This window comes from Rutidosis leptorrhynchoides, chromosome 1 (assembly GCF_046630445.1).
Source record: "Rutidosis leptorrhynchoides isolate AG116_Rl617_1_P2 chromosome 1, CSIRO_AGI_Rlap_v1, whole genome shotgun sequence".
NCBI classification, from domain to species: Eukaryota; Viridiplantae; Streptophyta; class Magnoliopsida; order Asterales; family Asteraceae; genus Rutidosis; species Rutidosis leptorrhynchoides.
In genome coordinates, this window is record NC_092333.1 from 249,123,652 (window position 1) to 249,144,759 (window position 21,108).

Genomic DNA, 21,108 nt, shown 5'->3' on the forward strand with positions numbered 1-21,108 from the left:
ACGCATGATTTGGAATTAGGCGCGGTTGTTTTTGCATTAAAGACTTGGAGGCACTACTTATATGGGGTCAAAAGTATTATATATACCGACCACAAAAGTCTTCAACACATATTTAATCAGAAACAACTGAATATGAGGCAGCGTAGGTGGATTGAATTATTGAATGATTACGACTTTGAGATTCGTTACCACCCGGGGAAGGCAAATGTGGTAGCCGATGCCTTGAGCAGGAAGGACAGAGAACCCATTCGAGTAAAATCTATGAATATAATGATTCATAATAACCTTACTACTCAAATAAAGGAGGCGCAACAAGGAGTTTTAAAAACGGGAAATTTAAAGGATGAAATACCCAAAGGATCGGAGAAGCATCTTAATATTCGGGAAGACGGAACCCGGTATAGGGCTGAAAGGATTTGGGTACCAAAATTTGGAGATATGAGAGAAATGGTACTTAGAGAAGCTCATAAAACCAGATATTCAATACATCCTGGAACGGGAAAGATGTACAAGGATCTCAAAAAACATTTTTGGTGGCCGGGTATGAAAGCCGATGTTGCTAAATACGTAGGAGAATGTTTGACGTGTTCTAAGGTCAAAGCTGAGCATCAGAAACCATCAGGTCTACTTCAACAACCCGAAATCCCGGAATGGAAATGGGAAAACATTACCATGGATTTCATCACTATATTGCCAAGGACTGCAAGTGGTTTTGATACTATTTGGGTAATAGTTGATCGTCTCACCAAATCAGCACACTTCCTGCCAATAAGAGAAGATGACAAGATGGAGAAGTTAGCACGACTGTATTTGAAGGAAGTCGTCTCCAGACATGGAATACCAATCTCTATTATCTCTGATAGGGATGACAGATTTATTTCAAGATTCTGGCAGACATTACAGCAAGCATTAGGAACTCGTCTAGACATGAGTACTACCTATCATCCACAAACTGATGGGCAGAGCAAAAGGACGATACAAACGCTTGAAGACATGCTACGAGCATGTGTTATTGATTTCGGAAACAGTTGGGATCGACATCTACCGTTAGCAGAATTTTCCTACAACAACAGCTACCATTCAAGCATTGAGATGGCGCCGTTTGAAGCACTTTATGGTAGAAAGTGTAGGTCTCCGATTTGTTGGAGTGAAGTGGGGGATAGACAGATTACGGGTCCGGAGATTATACAAGAAACTACCGAGAAGATCATCCAAATTCAACAACGGTTGAAAACCGCCCAAAGTCAACAAAAGAGCTACGCTGACATTAAAAGAAAAGATATAGAATTTGAAATTGGAGAGATGGTCATGCTTAAAGTTGCACCTTGGAAAGGCGTTGTTCGATTTGGTAAACGAGGGAAATTAAATCCAAGGTATATTGGACCATTCAAGATTATTGATCGTGTCGGACCAGTAGCTTACCGACTTGAGTTACCTCAACAACTCGCGGCTGTACATAACACTTTCCACGTCTCGAATTTGAAGAAATGTTTTGCTAAAGAAGATCTCACTATTCCATTAGATGAAATCCAAATCAACGAAAAACTTCAATTCATCGAAGAACCCGTCGAAATAATGGATCGTGAGGTTAAAAGACTTAAGCAAAACAAGATACCAATTGTTAAGGTTCGATGGAATGCTCGTAGAGGACCCGAGTTCACCTGGGAGCATGAAGATTAGATGAAGAAGAAATACCCGCATCTATTTCCAGAAGATTCGTCAACACCTTCAACAGCTTAAAATTTCGGGACGAAATTTATTTAACGGGTAGGTACTGTAGTGACCCGAACTTTTCCATGTTTCATATAGACAATTGACCACCCAAGTTGACCGGCGATTCACGAACGTTTAAACTTGTAAAAACGACATGACGATATATATATATGGATATACATATGGTTAACATGAGATTATGATAAGTAAGTATCTCCATAAGTATATTAACAATGAGTTATATACATATAAACAAGACTACTAACTTAAGGATTTCGAAACGAGACATATATGTAACGATTATCGTTGTAACGACATTTAAATGTATATATATCATATTAAGATATATTAATATATCATAATATCATGATAATATAATAATTTAACATCTCATTAGATATAATAAACAATGGGTTAACAACATTAATTGAGATCGTTAACTTAAAGGTTTCAAAACAACACTTACATGTAACGACTAACGATGACTTAACGACTCAGTTAAAATGTATATACATGTAGTGTATTTAGATGTATTAAAATACTTTTGGAAGACTTCAAGACATATATCAAAACACTCATACTTAACGAAAATGGTTACAGTTACTTTCCCATTCTTTTCTTTCATCAAGAATTCTAGTCGTATTCTTACCCGTATTATACACAGCTTCAAAACGTACTTACTATGGGTATATACCAATAGGAACTAGCATGGGATTCCACTCTTGATTATGTCATGTATGACTAATCAATTTTAACTTCTACCATGAGCTAGTCAACTAACTAGAACTCCTTTTAACCCCACTCACCAATTACCACTCATCATTCACTCCATTTCACTTCCAATTCTCTTTCTAATTCTCTCTCAACACACACACACACACTATTATGAACGTATTTTTCCAGTAGTTAATCATCATCTTCATCAAAAATCACTTCAATAATCAAGCTATAATCATCATAGGAAGAACACTTCAAGAACACTTCAAAAATCCCTTCAAGTTTACTAATTTACTTCCAAGCTTTCTAATCCATTCCAAGTAATCATCTAAGATCAAGAAACCTTTGTTATATACAGTAGGTTATCTTTCTTATTCAAGGTAATATTCATATTCAAACTTTGATTCAATTTCTATAACTATAAACTATCTTAATTCGAGTAAAAATCTTACTTGAACTTGTTTTTGTGTCATGATCCTACTTCAAGAACTTTCAAGCCATCCAAGATCCTTTGAAGCTAGATCATTTCTTGTCACTTCCAGTAGGTTTACCTACTAGACTTGAGGTAGTAATGATGTTCATAACATCATTCGATTCATATATATAAAACTATCTTATTCGAAGGTTTAAACTCGTAATCACTAGAACATAGTTTAGTTAATTCTAAACTTGTTCGCAAACAAAAGTTAATCCTTCTAACTTGAATTTTAAAATTAACTAAACACATGTTCTATATCTATATGATACGCTAACTTAATGATTTAAAATCTGGAAACACGAAAAACACCGTAAAACCGGATTTACGCCGTCGTAGTAACACCGCGGGCTGTTTTGGGTTAGTTAATAAAAACTATGATAAACTTTGATTTAAAAGTTGTTATTCTGAGAAAATGATTTTTATTATGAACATGAAACTATATCCAAAAATTATGGTTAAACTCAAAGTGGAAGTATGTTTTCTAAAATGATCATCTAGACGTCGTTCTTTCGACTGAAATGACTACCTTTACAAAAACGACTTGTAACTTATTTTTCTGACTATAAACCTATACTTTTTCTGTTTAGATTCATAAAATAGAGTTCAATATGAAACCATAGCAATTTGGTTCACTCAAAACGGATTTAAAATGAAGAAGTTATGGGTAAAACAAGATTGGATAATTTTTCTCATTTTAGCTACGTGAAAATTGGTAACAAATCTATTCCAACCATAACTTAATCTACTTGTATTGTATATTATGTAATCTTGAGATACCATAGACACGTATACAATGTTTCGACCTATCATGTCGACACATCTATATATATTTCGGAACAACCATAGACAATCTATATGTGAATGTTGGAGTTAGCTATACAGGGTTGAGGTTGATTCCAAAATATATATAGTTTGAGTTGTGATCAATACTGAGATACGTATACACTGGGTCGTGGATTGATTCAAGATAATATTTATCGATTTATTTCTGTACATCTAACTGTGGACAACTAGTTGTAGGTTACTAACGAGGACAGCTGACTTAATAAACTTAAAACATCAAAATATATTAAAAGTGTTGTAAATATATTTTGAACATACTTTGATATATATGTATATATTGTTATAGGTTCGTAAATCAACCAGTGGCCAAGTCTTACTTCCCGACGAAGTAAAAATCTGTGAAAGTGAGTTATAGTCCCACTTTTAAAATCTAATATTTTTGGGATGAGAATACATGCAGGTTTTATAAATGATTTACAAAATAGACACAAGTACGTGAAACTACATTCTATGGTTGAATTATCGAAATCGAATATGCCCCTTTTTATTAAGTCTGGTAATCTAAGAATTAGGGAACAGACACCCTAATTGACGCGAATCCTAAAGATAGATCTATTGGGCCTAACAAACCCCATCCAAAGTACCGGATGCTTTAGTACTTCGAAATTTATATCATATCCGAAGGGTGTCCCGGAATGATGGGGATATTCTTATATATGCATCTTGTTAATGTCGGTTACCAGGTGTTCACCATATGAATAATTTTTATCTCTATGTATGGGAAGTGTATGAAAATATGAAATCTTGTGGTCTATTATTATGATTTGATATATATAGGTTAAACCTATAACTCGCCAACATTTTTGTTGACGTTTTAAGCATGTTTATTCTCAGGTGATTATTAAGAGCTTCCGCTGTTGCATACTAAAATAAGGACAAGATTTGGAGTCCATGTTTGTATGATATTGTGTAAAAACTGCATTCAAGAAACTGATTTCGATGTAACATATTTGTATTGTAAACCATTATGTAATGGTCGTGTGTAAATAGGATATTTTAGATTATCATTATTTGATAATCTACGTAAAGCTTTTTAAACCTTTATTTATGAAATAAAGGTTATGGTTTGTTTTAAAAATGAATGCAGTCTTTGAAAAACGTCTCATATAGAGGTCAAAACCTCGCAACGAAATCAATTAATATGGAACGTTTTTAATCAATAAGAACGGGACATTTCAGTTGTTTAGTCTTGACCTAAACAAGTAAGTTATATTAATACCGGGTAAGACACGAGGTCGGTCGAAATGTGTTCAATTAGTCATATGGCTCGTTACGACTCAATTATATAGCATGTGAGTCAAGTTGTCAAGTTTCATGCAAGATATAAGTATAAAAGCAAGTTAGAACGATTGCATAAATATTTGGTTAACTTTGATTAAAAGTCAACTTTGGTCAAAGTAAAAGTCAACGAAAAAGTCAACACGCTCGGGTCAGGTCTCGAACAATTTTCCTGAGTTATATAATCATATATGAGCATGTTAGAGCAAGTTGCATGTTAATCGGAGGTGCGTAACATAGTTAGAATTAAACGTGAAATTGCAAATTTGAACAGCCATTTTTCCACGCTTTAAGCCGCGCCGCGCCTGGGTCTGGTTCAGCACTTCTCTTGTTTGTTAAATGTCTAGCTTGAATCCAATTTTACCACAACACAAAATATGACCCGAGAACACTTAAAACACATATCATACATCGTTTGAAACCTACTTTAACGAGGGATACAACTAAGAACATATAATCAACCAAAACTAGCATTTACAACAATTAAATCCACATCGAAAGGTCACTGAATGTTCATTATCAAATGTTCAAAGTTCATAATTTGCATCTAACAATTCGGACGTTAAACGTACACATATATGATGCCGTTTTGAAGGTAATCATACATATAACACAACTAAACATTTACCAACAACGCTCATTATCGTTTAAGACCTCAAATGTTCATATCAAAACCTATCAAACCCTAACCAAGAATCACAAAATCAATAATCATGTTAATGTGAGATTTTCATGTCATCCAAAATACCAAATCGAAGCATATGAAGTAACTAACTCTTTGAACACACAAACTTTAACATCTAAACACATTTCATCATCCAAAATCAAAGATTTGACAAACCCATTTCAAGTGTTCATGCAAGTCATTCAAAACAAACAAATCGAGCAAACCATTTACATACACAACAACCTAGTGAGCCATAGACACTAATGTTAGGAAATTTAGGTGAGCCCTAACAAGAACTTGATAACCCTAGTTATCTAACCCACCGTGCGACAAACAAATAGTTCAACACAAATAAAGACAAGAATGAGAAACGTAAAGAACAAGGAATTAACGTGGTTATGTCCAATCGTTTAATTCAAACGAATTGGTTTAATCCACGGCCAAACAAAGAGGATTATATTATATTTTTCGTAGGTATACAATGCAGGATTCATATGAGGGTTTATATAGGGCAAAAAACGAAATAGGAACAATATAGATTACTTGCTGAATACGAACATCGTCGCGTTTCGCGACACCTTGTCGCGTATCGCGACAAACCACATTCAAACGCGGCAACTAAGACCAAAACGCGATAACCATCGAGTCCCAACCCCTGCCACATTTGTCGCGTTTCAGCCACGTGTGTCGCGTTCCATGATGTCGCGTTTCGCGACAAACTACACCCGAACACGATAGATGCAGCTCATTCGTTTTGTACTTCTTTGCACCCAACAACTAACTAACACCATTTCAATTTCATAAATAGAAATTAGAGAAATCTAGAGTTTTTAGAAACCTTACCCCAAGTAGTGAAATTAGTATCAAAACGTAGAGGAAGATGCAAGGAATCCGAATATGTAATTTATTTTGTTGTAAGCATGCTAGATTGAATTTAGATAATGAATTAATGAATTGGGTGAAATGAGTGTTCTTGTAACTAGAGAGAAAAGAGTGGTGGGAGGTGGGTGGTGAAATGAATGGTGGGGAAGAGTGGGTTGACTAGTTGACCTAATCACTAATTTGTCCACTTGACAACATTAGTCCCTTGAGTTTAAAAGCGGGTGCGTGAATTAACCGAACGAATTATTTTAAATACGCAATTTAACGAGAGATGTCATAATTAAACAACAGACTTTAAATTAGTTAAACGGAAAGATTAAAACGCTAATTAACGGAAGACACGAATTTAGATAACGAAAGATATTATCTAAAAAAAAAGACGGGCGTTAAAATAAATTAACGGAAAAGGCGGGTTATTTAATAAACGATGGTGCAGGTGAGTGTTGCTGAAGTGGTAATTAGCGATAAAATCAAAGCTATCGATTAGCGACTTCCATGATTTTGAAACTGATCTGAATTGAAGCAATGCTCTGGTAGGTAGCTTTTTGATAATTTCTATTTGAATTTCGAAAGGTAAGTAGTCAGACATTATTATGATGAATTTATGTTTGATTTTGGGGAAAGTAGTAAGGGTTTCAATTTTAGGGATTTAGACAGTGAAATACAGTAGAAGAATACGAGTACTGACCATGATGAACTGGGCCTATTGGGTTTTTTGATATGATATCTATAGTCGATGGATCTACATGTCCACTATTAAAATGGGCTTGTCAATAAAAATACGTTTGTTTATTTAGTACGCAGTAATAGAGTTTAGTTTGTTATTCCCGTAACAATTAACAATAACCAAACTACTTTTTTAAAGGTATTATATATATGGAGTAACAATTAAATCTGATCAAAAAATATATTTGTGTCGCAAATCCCAAAATAAAATTTTTGCAATTTGTGACGACATGCTAATGGCTTTTGTTTGATTAAAAATCTCATTTAATAAAGAAAACACATCTTACATAAGACAAGCTTTATAAAAGTGATAACAAAAACATGCCTTCCAAATAAATTATAAACTTGTAGATAGATTTCGATAACTATATAGAATAAGGAAAGGGGATATTATCCAAAACGCATTTTTTTCAAACGTATTACAAGAATTAACCACAAAATTTTGCATAAATGCCCTAGCAAATAAAAAATATAATTTTGCGATTAGAGACAACTAACGGCTTTTACGAGAGCCGGGTGCTAGTATAAATCTTATGCATTATTCTATTTACTCGCGTTAGAATTTAGGTGACTTCGAGCCGACTAATTCTGGTATTAGATTGATTGACCAGTCGGTTAGTAAACCTATAGGGATTGCCGAGAATTTGGTGGTTAAAGTAGGTGAACTGGAATTTCCAGCTGATTTTGTAGTTGTTGATATGAATGAAGATAACGTTGTACCCATTATTCTAAGTAGGTCATTTTTCGCAACTGCAGGCGCATTGACATACTGGAAAATTGGGAAATTAATTTTGAGGGATTGAGATAAGAGCATAAGCTTTCAAACTAGATACAATGTTACTCCATCACCCACGCCAATAGGCTCTATGAATGTTGTTGATAATGTTAAACCTATTCAGGATTTAGAAGGAGATAGTCAATTGCCTAAATGTGTGTGTGTGTGTGTGTGTGTGTGTGGGGGGGGGGTTGTTAAGGTAAAACTCGTAGGTACACCTCTTGATGATGAAATTGCTGATAGATCAATGAGGAGGTTATACGGGCGAGTTAAGAAAGCTATAAGTGAAAAAGATGAGAATCTGAGACAGAGGTAATTTTAAAATCTGTCTAAGAAAGAAAAATAGAAATTGAAAGAACTGTATTAGGAAAGGAAAGCCGCGGATGTTTATTTGTTAACCGCGATTGGGTATGGTTCTTCTAGTGGTGGTTCCTATGGTTTGTTGAATGAGGGAACCTACCACCCAGACATCAGTTGGGGAGGAGCTAGAGTTAAGTGCATGACTTGTTAATAAACTTGCACATGTATCCTTGTATATTTTGTATAGTGCGCGTGTTTAAAATTAAAAATCCTAAAATTTTGAAAATTTTAAAAATCCAAAAAGTTTTTTTTTTGTTTTTTTTGTTTTTTTGTTTTTTGTTTTCTGTTTTGTGTATTCATTGCAGGTACTACATTATGTGATGGCAATCGAGGAATGGTTGTCAGTGCAAAGCGTTTGTCACTCCGTTTCGCGATTCTTATGCCCTACATCCGGTTATGTTTTTTCCATTCACTCTAATGTCCTCTCAAATTTAAATCTAATTTTCCGATTTTCATGTAACGAGGGCATTACATAATCTTAAGTGTGGAGAGGGAGATATAAATTCTCGTGGATATAATACCCTTGGCTTTATGTCTTATTTTCGAGTCAATTGTTGAAAATTTTGAAAATTGTTGACGATTTCAAAAGCCAAGTGTAGCTATTTTATTGAGCAGATGTTATCACTGTTATGAGTTGAATTGTGCAGGTACTTCAATGATATTTGATGTTTTGTATATTCTTTTGTGTTTTGCGTGTGTGTGTGTGTGTGTGTTTGAAAGGAAGTAAAGTCTTCCTAGTAAAAGTTAGTTCCATTTAAAACTTGAAAGTAAAGTCTTCCTAGTAAAAGTTAGTTCCATTTAAAACTTGAAAGTAAAGTCTTTCAAGTTTCGTTTCACTTGGTATAGTATCTTCCTAAACTATACCATTTCATACTAACATCTTTTTTAGATGTAAAAGTACTGTGGGAAGAGAAAGTCTTGAACTTTCAAAACCATACCGTAACATTCTCATCTTACTCCTTCAACACCGGAGTGATTTTGTTAGAGTTTGTTACTTGTTCCGTGTCGCTGATCATTGCCAGATTGGCTGTGGATGACACTTAAACACTCACATTTGACAAGTGCTACCCCATCGCTTTTCTCTATTACCGGGAAGGTTTGTCTACGGCGGTAGAATGTTGTCTGTGCGGCTAATTCATTACAAGAATGACTTTGAGTGCACATGACCTTGTAAGCTAAAATTTCGGTTAAATTTTGGTTAAGATTGAAGACTTGGGTTTGAGGTTATGTTTGAATTAATGTTTTCAGCTCAGGAAGTCTTCGTGTTAGTATTTTGGATGAAATGGGCGAGTCTCGGTATCTAATGGACAAGTTTCGGTGTAAAGTCAAGAAATGAATAAGAGCTGCTATTGCTGCTGCATCTCGCGATCGCGAAGTGCAATTTCGCGGTCGCGAGCCTCTGGTTTACGGGCACGAGATTCTCCATTACGAGCGCGATATTTGAACGGAAGTTGGTTTAAAATAAATGTAATTTCGCGAGCACCAATTACATAGTAGCGGTCGCGATTTCAGGAAACAAGACCTCGCATCGCGAGATTGTGGCTCGCGGTCGCGAGGGTTAGGTCGGCCAACTGATTCGATTTCCTCCCTATAAATAGAATTTTTCCCTAAACTTGTAGACAGTTTTTTTATTTCGAATTTTTTAGTTAGGATTACGAATCTTATAGCTCTTGAAGGTTGTTTTATGAGCTTTTATCATTAGGGTTTCATTTTTTTATCAGAGATTAATCATTGGTAATTACTTATCTTTAATTTTGATTAATATTATGATGAATTCTTGTTTATCCCTTTATTTAATTGCTTTTATTATTGCCATGAGTATCTAAATCTTTAGAATTCACTTAGATGATTGAATTTATGTGATGAATTGCTAATCTTTTGTCTATTTTATTAATTGATATTGATCCATGATTCTTGATTATTTTCATTGATTGATCCACTTAGTAATCAGTCTATTGATTGAAGCAATGACAGTTATTAAATTGATAAACTTGACTAGTTGTTGAAAGATAATCTAGATTGTTGAATTACATGCAGGAAACTAGTATAATTAGACTTATTGACAAAACCATCAATTGAGTGGGTAACTGTGAAGCTAAAAAGGGACACCAATTTATCTTTCAATTGAATCACCATCCTAAGTAATTAGATTTATTGATTGTATTCTTAAGAAGCGTGAGGGAAACCAGTGTTATCAACTTACACTTTCATGATAATTAGTATGTAAGTGAGGGACACCAACTTATGTTACTAATTAGTAATTGATTAATGAACTAGGTTAACGACAGTTACGCTTAGGGATTTGATTATAGTGATCTTAATAAAATCAATCCTGATCCTGGAAATTGAGTCTAAGTGAATACCCATGTCCTAATTGAATTTGTATTGGTTTATTTGCGTTCATTAGTTTAAAATCAAAACCCTGCAGTTTACATAGAATAATTATTAGTTTAAGATTATCGAAATTGCTACTCCATGTGGAAAGAACCTTGTGCTTACTATATCTTTACTGCATTGATCATGAATAGTTGCCTGATTTGTGTTAAAAACTCCAAACCCTAAACCCAAAACCCCAAACTTTAAACCCTAAACCCTAAAACCTAAACTCTTCAGATGGCCACCAGGGCTCCTTGTGAAGCAGGAGGTCACGGGTTCGAATCCTGCCATAGGCAGACGAACTTAATAGTGGCCCCTGACAAGAGGGTGCTTTTCCTGGCACAGGTGATACCTGGGTTGCCTGCTGCCCCAAGGTTTACGCGCTGCGCGGAGGCCAATGTGTCTATTCGTAGTAGTGGTTCCTCGGTTACCCAAAAAAAAAAAGAAAAAAAAAAAAAAAAAACCCTAAACTCTAAACCGTTCATGTTAAAAACTAAATCTAAACCCTAAATCTAAACCCTAAATCCTAAATTTCTAAACCCTAATATCTAAACCCTATAAACCCTAATATCTAAATCCTAATATCTAAAACATCAACATACTATCGAAAAACACGATAATTGTTATATATTACTTCTTCGAGCGTTTTCCCGCCAAAATAAAAACATTTATCACAAAGTGTCTTTATTAAATGTTCATATTTTCATCCAATCAATGTTCGTGAACAAAGTTTTTTCAAAAAACGAAAAAAAAAAGGTTTTGCTTCCCCCCGATTGGTTACTTCCCCCTTGATCCTACCAATATATATATATATATATATATATATATATATATATATATATATATATATATATAGTAGGTGTTGAGCCCGTCTACTCAAAATACCATTTTGAAAAAGTTATTACTTCTGATACTCCGTAATAAAAAAAAAGGAATTGCAACAATCTATATTAATCTTATAGTTAACAACTTGAGACTACAATGAGTAAAAACAAAAACAATAACATATTATGACTTTATAAGTATCTCATATTCTCATACAATTTGTATCATATGACTTAAAATTGTTTTTTATTGAAATTTAGTTTTCAGTACATAATATAAGTGAAACAATGAAACTTCATGTACCAAGGTTCTACTACGTATTTAGTAGCTGTACTACAAAATAAAATTTGTAAATAGCTTCCTGATGTAACGAAAAGGGTAAAAGCTTTTTATTTGATTGTATTTAATTAAATTTAATTAATTGCATTTCCAAACTAAACATATTTTTTCTATTAATTAATTAAATTATTCAAATTTCAAAATCAAAACTATTGGGGATGAGACATGTGAATTATACACTTAGCATAATAACCTCTAATTAAGGCCCTAATGATAACTTAACTAAGCTGTTTTAATCTCTCGTTTATATAAAGATATAGATATAGATAGATATTAATAAAACGTGATTAAAGAGCTCCAAAGTAAGCAGTTAAGCATCATGCACTTGAGTCTTTAAAAATAATATTTATTTGGTCGATTAATTAATGGAAACATTAATCGACCCATGAAAGGACTCATTTATATCTTTCTTTCATTTGGGAGTTTAGGTGGAGATAATTGGGGAACTAAAATTGTTTTATCCTCGATAAAACTCCTCATGTGATAGTAGACAGATGACAAACCATAATAAGAGAACATATCTGACATAGTTTTATCGAAAGTAAACAAGATGTTTGCACATAACATTACTACCAACACTAATATTTATTTCTTTTAATATACTTAAAGAAACATGGATTTTCTTCAACTAATACGCACTATAACAGTGTACTTTAATCCCCATGTCAAGCTTGACTGGTCCAACGTCAACAATGTGTTCTTAGCTCTACCATTTGGAATTCTGTCATCATCCATCCATATTTTTCTTCAACTGATGTCCAAATGTCAATCGTATGTTGAAAAATAAATCACAATCTCAGTGATTAAGTAATAGTAGTGTTTCCACATATGAACTTGCTAAGTAAGGAAACCCAGCTCCATAGATACCAATATCATTGATTTGCTCCGACTCAGGTTCATAAACAAAAAGTGCATTTCGTTCATCAGTATCATACAACACCTCAATTATAGGTTTCCCGGTTTTTCTAAATCCTAGTACCCCATCTATTTTTCTTAATAACGATGCATATGGTGCCTTAATAACGAATAACTTTTCAAATGAGTTTGGGGCACCATTTTCCATCCTCCATACACAATATTCTCGTTTCTCAACCTCCCTATTGATTTCAAGCATCACAAGAGATGTCCTTAATTTGCGTATAAACAATTTAGAGTCACCAAGTTGTGCCAAACTATCTGGAAGATAAATGTCTGCAAATTCTTCAGAGATCATATCAAATGATAAAATCATGCTATTCAAATAATAGCCATCACCCCTGGGAATCCTATCAGTAGCAAGCCAATATATAAACCTATCTACGTTAACCTGGTTCCTTGTCACTAGAATTGATTTACGAGGCATATTATTAGATGAACTCCTCCATGCCCCTGAACTCAATGTAAAAATCTCAACTTGGGAAGGGATAAAAATTGTCATATCGTATTCTAAAGAAGAAATATAAGTAACCTTGACAAGCATAGGATCCATGGTTCGAGGACAAACCCCGAAGCCAACAACAGTCCGAAAGGGGTGATTTTGTAATACATTAGGCACAACAACACTAACTGATTTTTCAATTGTAGGATTCCAAATGACAACAGTCATCAGATTGTTCCCATCACCCGGTAAAGAATTTTTGTAAAAAGAAAACAGACCTTGAGAGGTACCTAACATTATTGGGAGCCTGCCCAGTTGTTTGACAGAAGTTGGAGCAATTAGGGGAAACTTGTTTTGGGGAAAACTGTCATCATCCGCAATTGATAGATATTTTTCATCTTCTAAATTCCACTCATATAATTTTTGTGCATCAACGTACATTACAAGCAGATGATGCTGCAGCTGAGAGTGGTTGACGTGATAATTAACGATGAATTCAGAGCTATCGATCAGAGACTTCCACGGTTTTGAAACCGATCTGAATCGAATCAATGATTTAACAGGGAGATTTTTAATAATTTCGGTTTGAATTTCAAAAGGAATGTGGTCGGACATTTTAATTTTGATTTTGATTAGCGATGATATATTAGGGTTTTGATAATAGAAGTGTAAAGCAGAAACGAATTATTGTGTAGTCGTACCAGGGAAGTAATCTGCACCACCGTAATAACTCTGTATCATCTTGATATTTACATTAAAACCCCTCAACAATCCAATGTATACATAACCACCTCTCACCTTCTGCCTAAGGGGCTAAGGGGCTAAGGGCACACAAGTTCGTATTAAATCGTTCGAAGTAAAATGTGTGAGGTGTGAGTACGAAATTGGGATCATAACTCGAATAACACTATTTTTTCAGTGAGTTTTGTAAGCCCACTGACTGCTCTTCATTTCGGGTCACAGGTCCATTCCCAGTTAAATTCGATGGAATCCTCGACCCATTTAATTCTTTCAGCAACCGAAATATTTTTGTTAAGTTCCAATCTGTAAAGTCTTGGAAAGGCAGTTCGAAAGCATTCTTCTCCACACCACAATTCGTTCCAAAAGCGTGTCTCCATTCCCTATCATATAACCGTAACAAACACGTTAGAAATACCACATCCTAACTTGTTTAGGGTGTGTTCAACATTTATAATATTGTACCAGGTTCTTCCCGAAAGTTTTTTTTATTTCCCTTATAAGATAAGTGAGAAATGCAACCCAAGCCCTCATTTTTTTTTCCATACACGCTTTTGATAATTCTTGCCCAAAAAGATTTGTTAAAATTAAGAAACCTCCACCACCATTTTTTTAATAAAGCGAGGTTTTTTTTATTTAAGTGAGCCGACATTTAAACCACCATATTCATAGGGTAACATGATTTTGTTCCAATTAACTCACGCCATTTTCCTTTGATCAAAGGAACCCCCCAAAAAAATCACGACGCAAACCTTCTAATTCTTTAATGACACCAAGCGGGGCTTTGAAAAGCGAGAAATAATATAGAGGAAGACTATTTAAGACCGACTTGATTAAGTGAGTCTTCCTCCAAAAGAAATGGATTTCGCTTTCCAGTCTAATAGACGATTCTTGAGTTTTGCATAGACGGTTTTCCAACTTTTTTGTATTTTTAAATTTTCACCTATCGGGAGCCCGAGGTAATTGAAAGGAAAGGAACCCTCCTTGCATCCAAACCAAGATGCTAACAAACTTAATTCATCTTTTGAGGTTCCAATCCCGTAAGCACAACTTTTGTTTAGATTGCTTTTTAGACCCGAGAGGTCTTCAAAACATTTTAAAATTTTTAATGTGTTTCTCACTTCCAATTTGTTTCATTTCCCAAAAATAATTGTATCATCGGCATATTATAAATGAGATACGACGAATTTATCATAACCAACCTCAACATCACTTATTAGCTTTTTCTTTACTGCCAAGTTAAGAAGATAGTTTAGTCCTTCACTAGCAATGATGAAAAGAAAGGGAGAGAGCGGGTCTCCTTGTCTTACTTCTCTTTTCGGGAAAAATTGCTCGAATAGGGATCCATTGATGGGCACGGAAATAGAGGTGGAAGTAAGACAAGCGTTGATCCATTTCTCCCCAAAACCCATAAAGCCCATGATTTTTCTAAAAAAATCTCAATCAAGACAATCAAAGGCTTTTTCAAAATCAACTTTTGAAATGAAACTTTTTTGTTTTTTCTCTTTTAGGTCGTCTATGGTTTCAAGTGCGACTAAAACATCGTCGAGAATATATCTATCACTAATAAAAGCGCTTTGCTCCTCACCTATTAGCCACGAGACGGTTTTCCTAATTCTATTTGATAGTATTTTGGAAAGTGTTTTATAATAACTATCGATAAGATGCCTTTCAAAAAAACAAATAAATAAATAACTACTGATATGACTAATGAGTCTAAAGTTTGAAAATTTTAAAGGGTCGTGCACTTTAGGGATAAGGGTGATAAAGGAGGCGTTGCAACCATTTGGAATAGAGTCCGATTCCCAAAACCAATTGATGGCCTTTAAAAGATCTATTTTGATGATCTCCCAAACTTTTGTGAAAAATAAAATATTAAACCGTCCGGTCCGGGGCTTTGTTTTTGCCACAACCCTTGATTGCCTCGAGAACCTCTTTTTCGCTAAACTTAGATTCGAGACTTTCAACCTTGTTTTGTTCAAGTTTAGGTCCATTCCAATCCTTTAGTTCAAAATCATTTTCTTTTTCTTTTTTTTCCAAGAGTTTTTTTAAAAAGTCGTGGGCTTCCTTTTTTATTTTCGAAGGGTTAGATGACCAAAGACCCGCCACATTAATACCATGTATGCTATTATTATGTTGTCTTTTACGAATTACTAAATGAAAAAACTTACTATTCTCGTCTCCTTCTAAGGACCATTTAAATCGTGATTTTTGTTTGAGCATTTCGTTTTAGGTCTTCTTTTTTTGAAATAGGCATTCGCGGTCTTTCATCCAAGCAAGTCTCCGTTCTTCGCTTAAATCGACTTGTTCACCTTTAATTTCCCATTCGTTTACTACTTTAGTAAGCTCCTGGATTTCAGAGTTGAGTTTCCCAGGTGAGGTGGAATACCATTTACGAAGCTCCAATTTAACATTTTTCAATTTGTCACGAAAAATACAATCGGGTTTTATGCTCTTGACCAAAATAAAAACCCATTGCAAAAACTAATAATACAATTTTTGATTTTAGTTCCATCTAAACCTATCCGTTCGGAACTAAAACCAATACATTAAATCTATTAAAGTTTACTTTTAGACATTACTTATTAATTATTAATATGGTGTCTATTTTTTTATTACTATTTTCTACTCCTTTTGGTGCATACTAGCTGAAGACTAGCGAATTCGTGAGGCTTTGTGAGTTTTTTAATCAAGAGTAATGTTTATAATGAATGTATTAAAATAAAGTATTACTGTTAGTTGTCTTATATTAAATTTATGAAGCTAATAATAGAAAAAAAGGAAGATAGATGAATCAGAGAATCATATTTATAGTTTAATAGTGTGTAAAAAAAATAAACATTGACATCACACATTTGATCTAGTTGTAACATCCCGCGTTTTTCCGTTAAATTTATTTTTAACACCGTCTTTTTTTTAGATAATATCTTCCGTTATCTAAATTCGTACCTTTCGTTAACTAACGTTCTTAATATTTCCTTTATTTGATTTTAACATCTCACGTTTACTCTAGCGTTTTAAAATATTCGTTCGGTTAATTCACGCACCCACTTCCAAACTCGAGGGACTATTTGTGCCAAGTGACCAAACTTGGCCAAGAGAGTCAACTAGTCAAAGTATCCTCCCCACCATTCATTCATCACCACCACCATCTTCATACTTCCATTTTTCTCTCAAATCCTCTCAACAAAGAATCATCATCTAAATTCAATCTAGCAAGCAAACATCAAAACAAATTACATATTCGTGATCCTCTCTTCATCCTCTACATTTTGGCACCAATTTCATCTCGTTTGGGTAACATTTCTAAAACTCTAGATTTCATGTTCTTAATGTTTTTGACTTGAAATGGTGTTAATTAGTGTTTATGGCTCGAGTCTAACATGAATATGTGTTTGGTTTGCTCGATTTGTTGTTTTGAGTAACTAGCATGAACACTTGAAATGGGTTTGCTTAATCTTGAGTTTTGGATGATTAAATGTTGTTTAAAGGTTAAATTTCATGTATTAAATGTGTTACTATCATCATTAGCTTCATTTTGATGTGTAGGTTGATTTAGAAAAGCTTCATTTACAAAATGGTTGAATTCATGATTTTTGGTTAGGGTTTGATAGACTTAAAATGAACTTTTAATGCATTGAATGCTTGTTAATATTGTTTATAAGTGTTTAGTTGCGATGTATGTTTGATTACCTTCGAAACGGCATATCGTATGTGTAGATTGGATTCCCGAATCATGAAATGCATTTTTATGAACTTGAAACTTTGAAAATGGACTTTTAATGATCATTTGACGAGAAATCGGTTATTTTAAATGATGTTTTTGATTGATGAAATGTGGTTAGTTGTGTTCCTCGTTAAATTACCATTCCAACCATGTATGGCATGCGTTTTGAATATTTACGGTTCATGAGTTGTGTTTATTTGGAGTTTGGCTCGAGACTTAACAAAGATGCAGGAAACAACACTTTTCCCAGTAAAGCGCGCCGCGCAAATGTGAAGGCACAGATGTTTAACCTCTGTAATGGTGCCTGACCTGTTTCCACGCCTAACTGCGCGCCGCGCACTCCAGTGCGCACCTCGCATTTCCCCCAGGCTAATTTTTACTTCGTGTTTTACTTTACTTTTCACAAAATCTTTTCCCGCTTAACCGTAACTCTGATTAACATGAAACTTGGCTAACATGCTCATATATAATTTCTCATCATATGAAAATTGTCGGATATCATACCCGACCCCGTTGACTTTGACCAAGTTTGACTTTTAGTCAAACTTAACCAAACACTTATACAATCGTTCTAACATGCTTTTATACTTGTATCTCGCATGAAACTTGACAACGTGATTCACATGCTATATATTCGAGCCGTAACGAGCCATAGGACTAATTGAATACATTTCGCCCGACCTTGTGTCGTAACTGGTTAATTGATACAACTTACTTGTTTAGGTCAAGGCTAAACAACTTTTATGCACACGTTTACTTTGTGAAGTACTTTTATACTCGTACACTCGAGGTGAGATCATAGTCCCATCTTTCAACAACTTTTATACTTTTAAATCATGGGATGAGAAACATATACAGTTTTATACTACATACTTTATACTTTGAACACAAGTACGAAAACGAACATTCCACGTGCGAGTTTGAACAAAAAGCCTCAATTCAATTATCATTAGTTACACTTGCAGGGTGTAAATGTGAACTTATATTATGTGATCACATGGGCTTCACAAGCCTCATTCGGACGGTTCTCTACCGTTAGCGGATGAAATATATTTTCGAGTATAGTGTATGTTCTAACACTACGTAACAGGGTACAAAACAGTTAAGTCTTGATAATTGGGTGCTCGCAATACAAACAACAACTTTTGGAATGCAAACGATTTAGATAATCAACGTTATAGAAATACAAAATCTTGTGGTTCAAAAACAACGTTTACAAACACCTATGATTTTACCAACGTTTTTCGTTGACAGTTTTCTATATGTTTCTCAGGTTCATACTTGGCTACTTGATACATGCTTCCGCACACTTTGATTACTTGCTTGGGGTCAAGCATACATGAATACGCTAGTTATAGCACCTTTGGATTCAAACATATGTTTACATACTTACGCTATTTATAGCAACCGTGATTTTCAACTTATTATGTCGCAAGTTATTTCAACAATACTTTATACTTTTGTAAACTTAAACTTTGTAAGTCTTGTACGTTTCAAATGAATGCGACATAATTTTGGTCAAACGCGTCTCATATAGGGACTATGACCACGTAACGGGACCTAAGTTAACGGCGCCGTCAATGACGATTTTGTCGGGTCGTTACAGATGGTATCAGATCGTTGGTTGTAGGGATCTAGGATATGCATTAGTGTGTCTGACATAGTCGTTCGGACGCATTAGTGAATCTAGACTACAACCGGATAGTTAATCATTGCATCCTGACTTGCATTTGCTATAGATAGTGAAATGTCCCGTTCTTATTGATTAAAAACGTTCCATATTAATTGATTTCGTTGCGAGGTTTTGACCTCTATATGAGACGTTTTTCAAAGACTGCATTCATTTTTAAAACAAACCATAACCTTTATTTCATAGATAAAGGTTTTAAAAAAAAAACTTTACGTAGATTATCAAATAATGATAATCTAAAATATCCTGTTTACACACAACCATTACATAATGGTTTACAATACAAATATGTTACAACAAAATAAGTTTCTTGAATGCAGTTTTTACACAATATCATACAAGCATGGACTCCAAATCTCGTCCTTATTTAAGTATGCGACAGCGGAAGCTCTTAATAATCACCTGAGAATAAACATGCTTAAAACGTCAACAAAAATGTTGGTGAGTTATAGGTTTAACCTATATATATCAAATCATAATAATAGACCACAAGATTTCATATTTCAATACACATCCCATACATAGAGATAAAAATCATTCATATGGTGAACACCTGGTAATCGACATTAACAAGATGCATATATAAGAATATCCCCATCATTCCGGGACACCCTTCGGATATGATATAAATTTCGAAGTACTAAAGCATCCGGTACTTTGGATGGGGTTTGTTAGGCCCAATAGATCTATCTTTAGGATTCGCGTCAATTAGGGTGTCTGTTCCCTAATTCTTAGATTACCAGACTTAATAAAAGGGGGCATATTCGATTTCGATAATTCAACCATAGAATGTAGTTTCACGTACTTGTGTCTATTTTGTAAATCATTTATCAAACCTGCATGTATTCTCATCCCAAAAATATTAGATTTTAAAAGTGGGACTATAACTCACTTTCACAGATTTTTACTTCGTCGGGAAGTAAGACTTGGCCACTGGTTGATTCACGAACCTATAACAATATATACATATATATCAAAGTATGTTCAAAATATATTTACAACACTTTTAATATATTTTGATGTTTTAAGTTTATTAAGTCAGCTGTCCTCGTTAGTAACCTACAACTAGTTGTCCACAGTTAGATGTACAGAAATAAATCGATAAATATTATCTTGAATCAATCCACGACCCAGTGTATACGTATCTCAGTATTGATCACAACTCAAACTATATATATTTTGGAATCAACCTCAACCCTGTATAGCTAACTCCAACATTCACATATAGAGTGTCTATGGTTGTTCCGAAATATATATAGATGTGTCGACATGATAGGTCGAAACATTGTATACGTGTCTATGGTATCTCAAGATTACATAATATACAATACAAGTTGATTAAGTTATGGTTGGAATAGATTTGTTACCAATTTTCACGTAGCTAAAATGAGAAAAATTATCCAATCTTGTTTTACCCATAACTTCTTCATTTTAAATCCGTTTTGAGTGAATCAAATTGCTATGGTTTCATATTGAACCCTATTTTATGAATCTAAACAGAAAAAGTATAGGTTTATAGTCGGAAAAATAAGTTACAAGTCGTTTTTGTAAAGGTAGTCATTTCAGTCGAAAGAACGACGTCTAGATGACCATTTTAGAAAACATACTTCCACTTTG

At 34.2% G+C, this 21,108-nt stretch overlaps 1 protein-coding gene across 1 annotated transcript; it reads right to left on the bottom strand.

The window, feature by feature from the left end:
* Nucleotides 1-12,775: 12,775 nt before the first annotated feature.
* Nucleotides 12,776-13,951, bottom strand: LOC139896593 (F-box only protein 8-like). The gene has a single exon (XM_071879238.1). The coding sequence runs from the start codon at nucleotides 13,949-13,951 to the stop codon at nucleotides 12,776-12,778; it is 1,176 nt and encodes a 391-aa protein (XP_071735339.1).
* Between the last annotated feature and the right edge of the window lie 7,157 nt (nucleotides 13,952-21,108).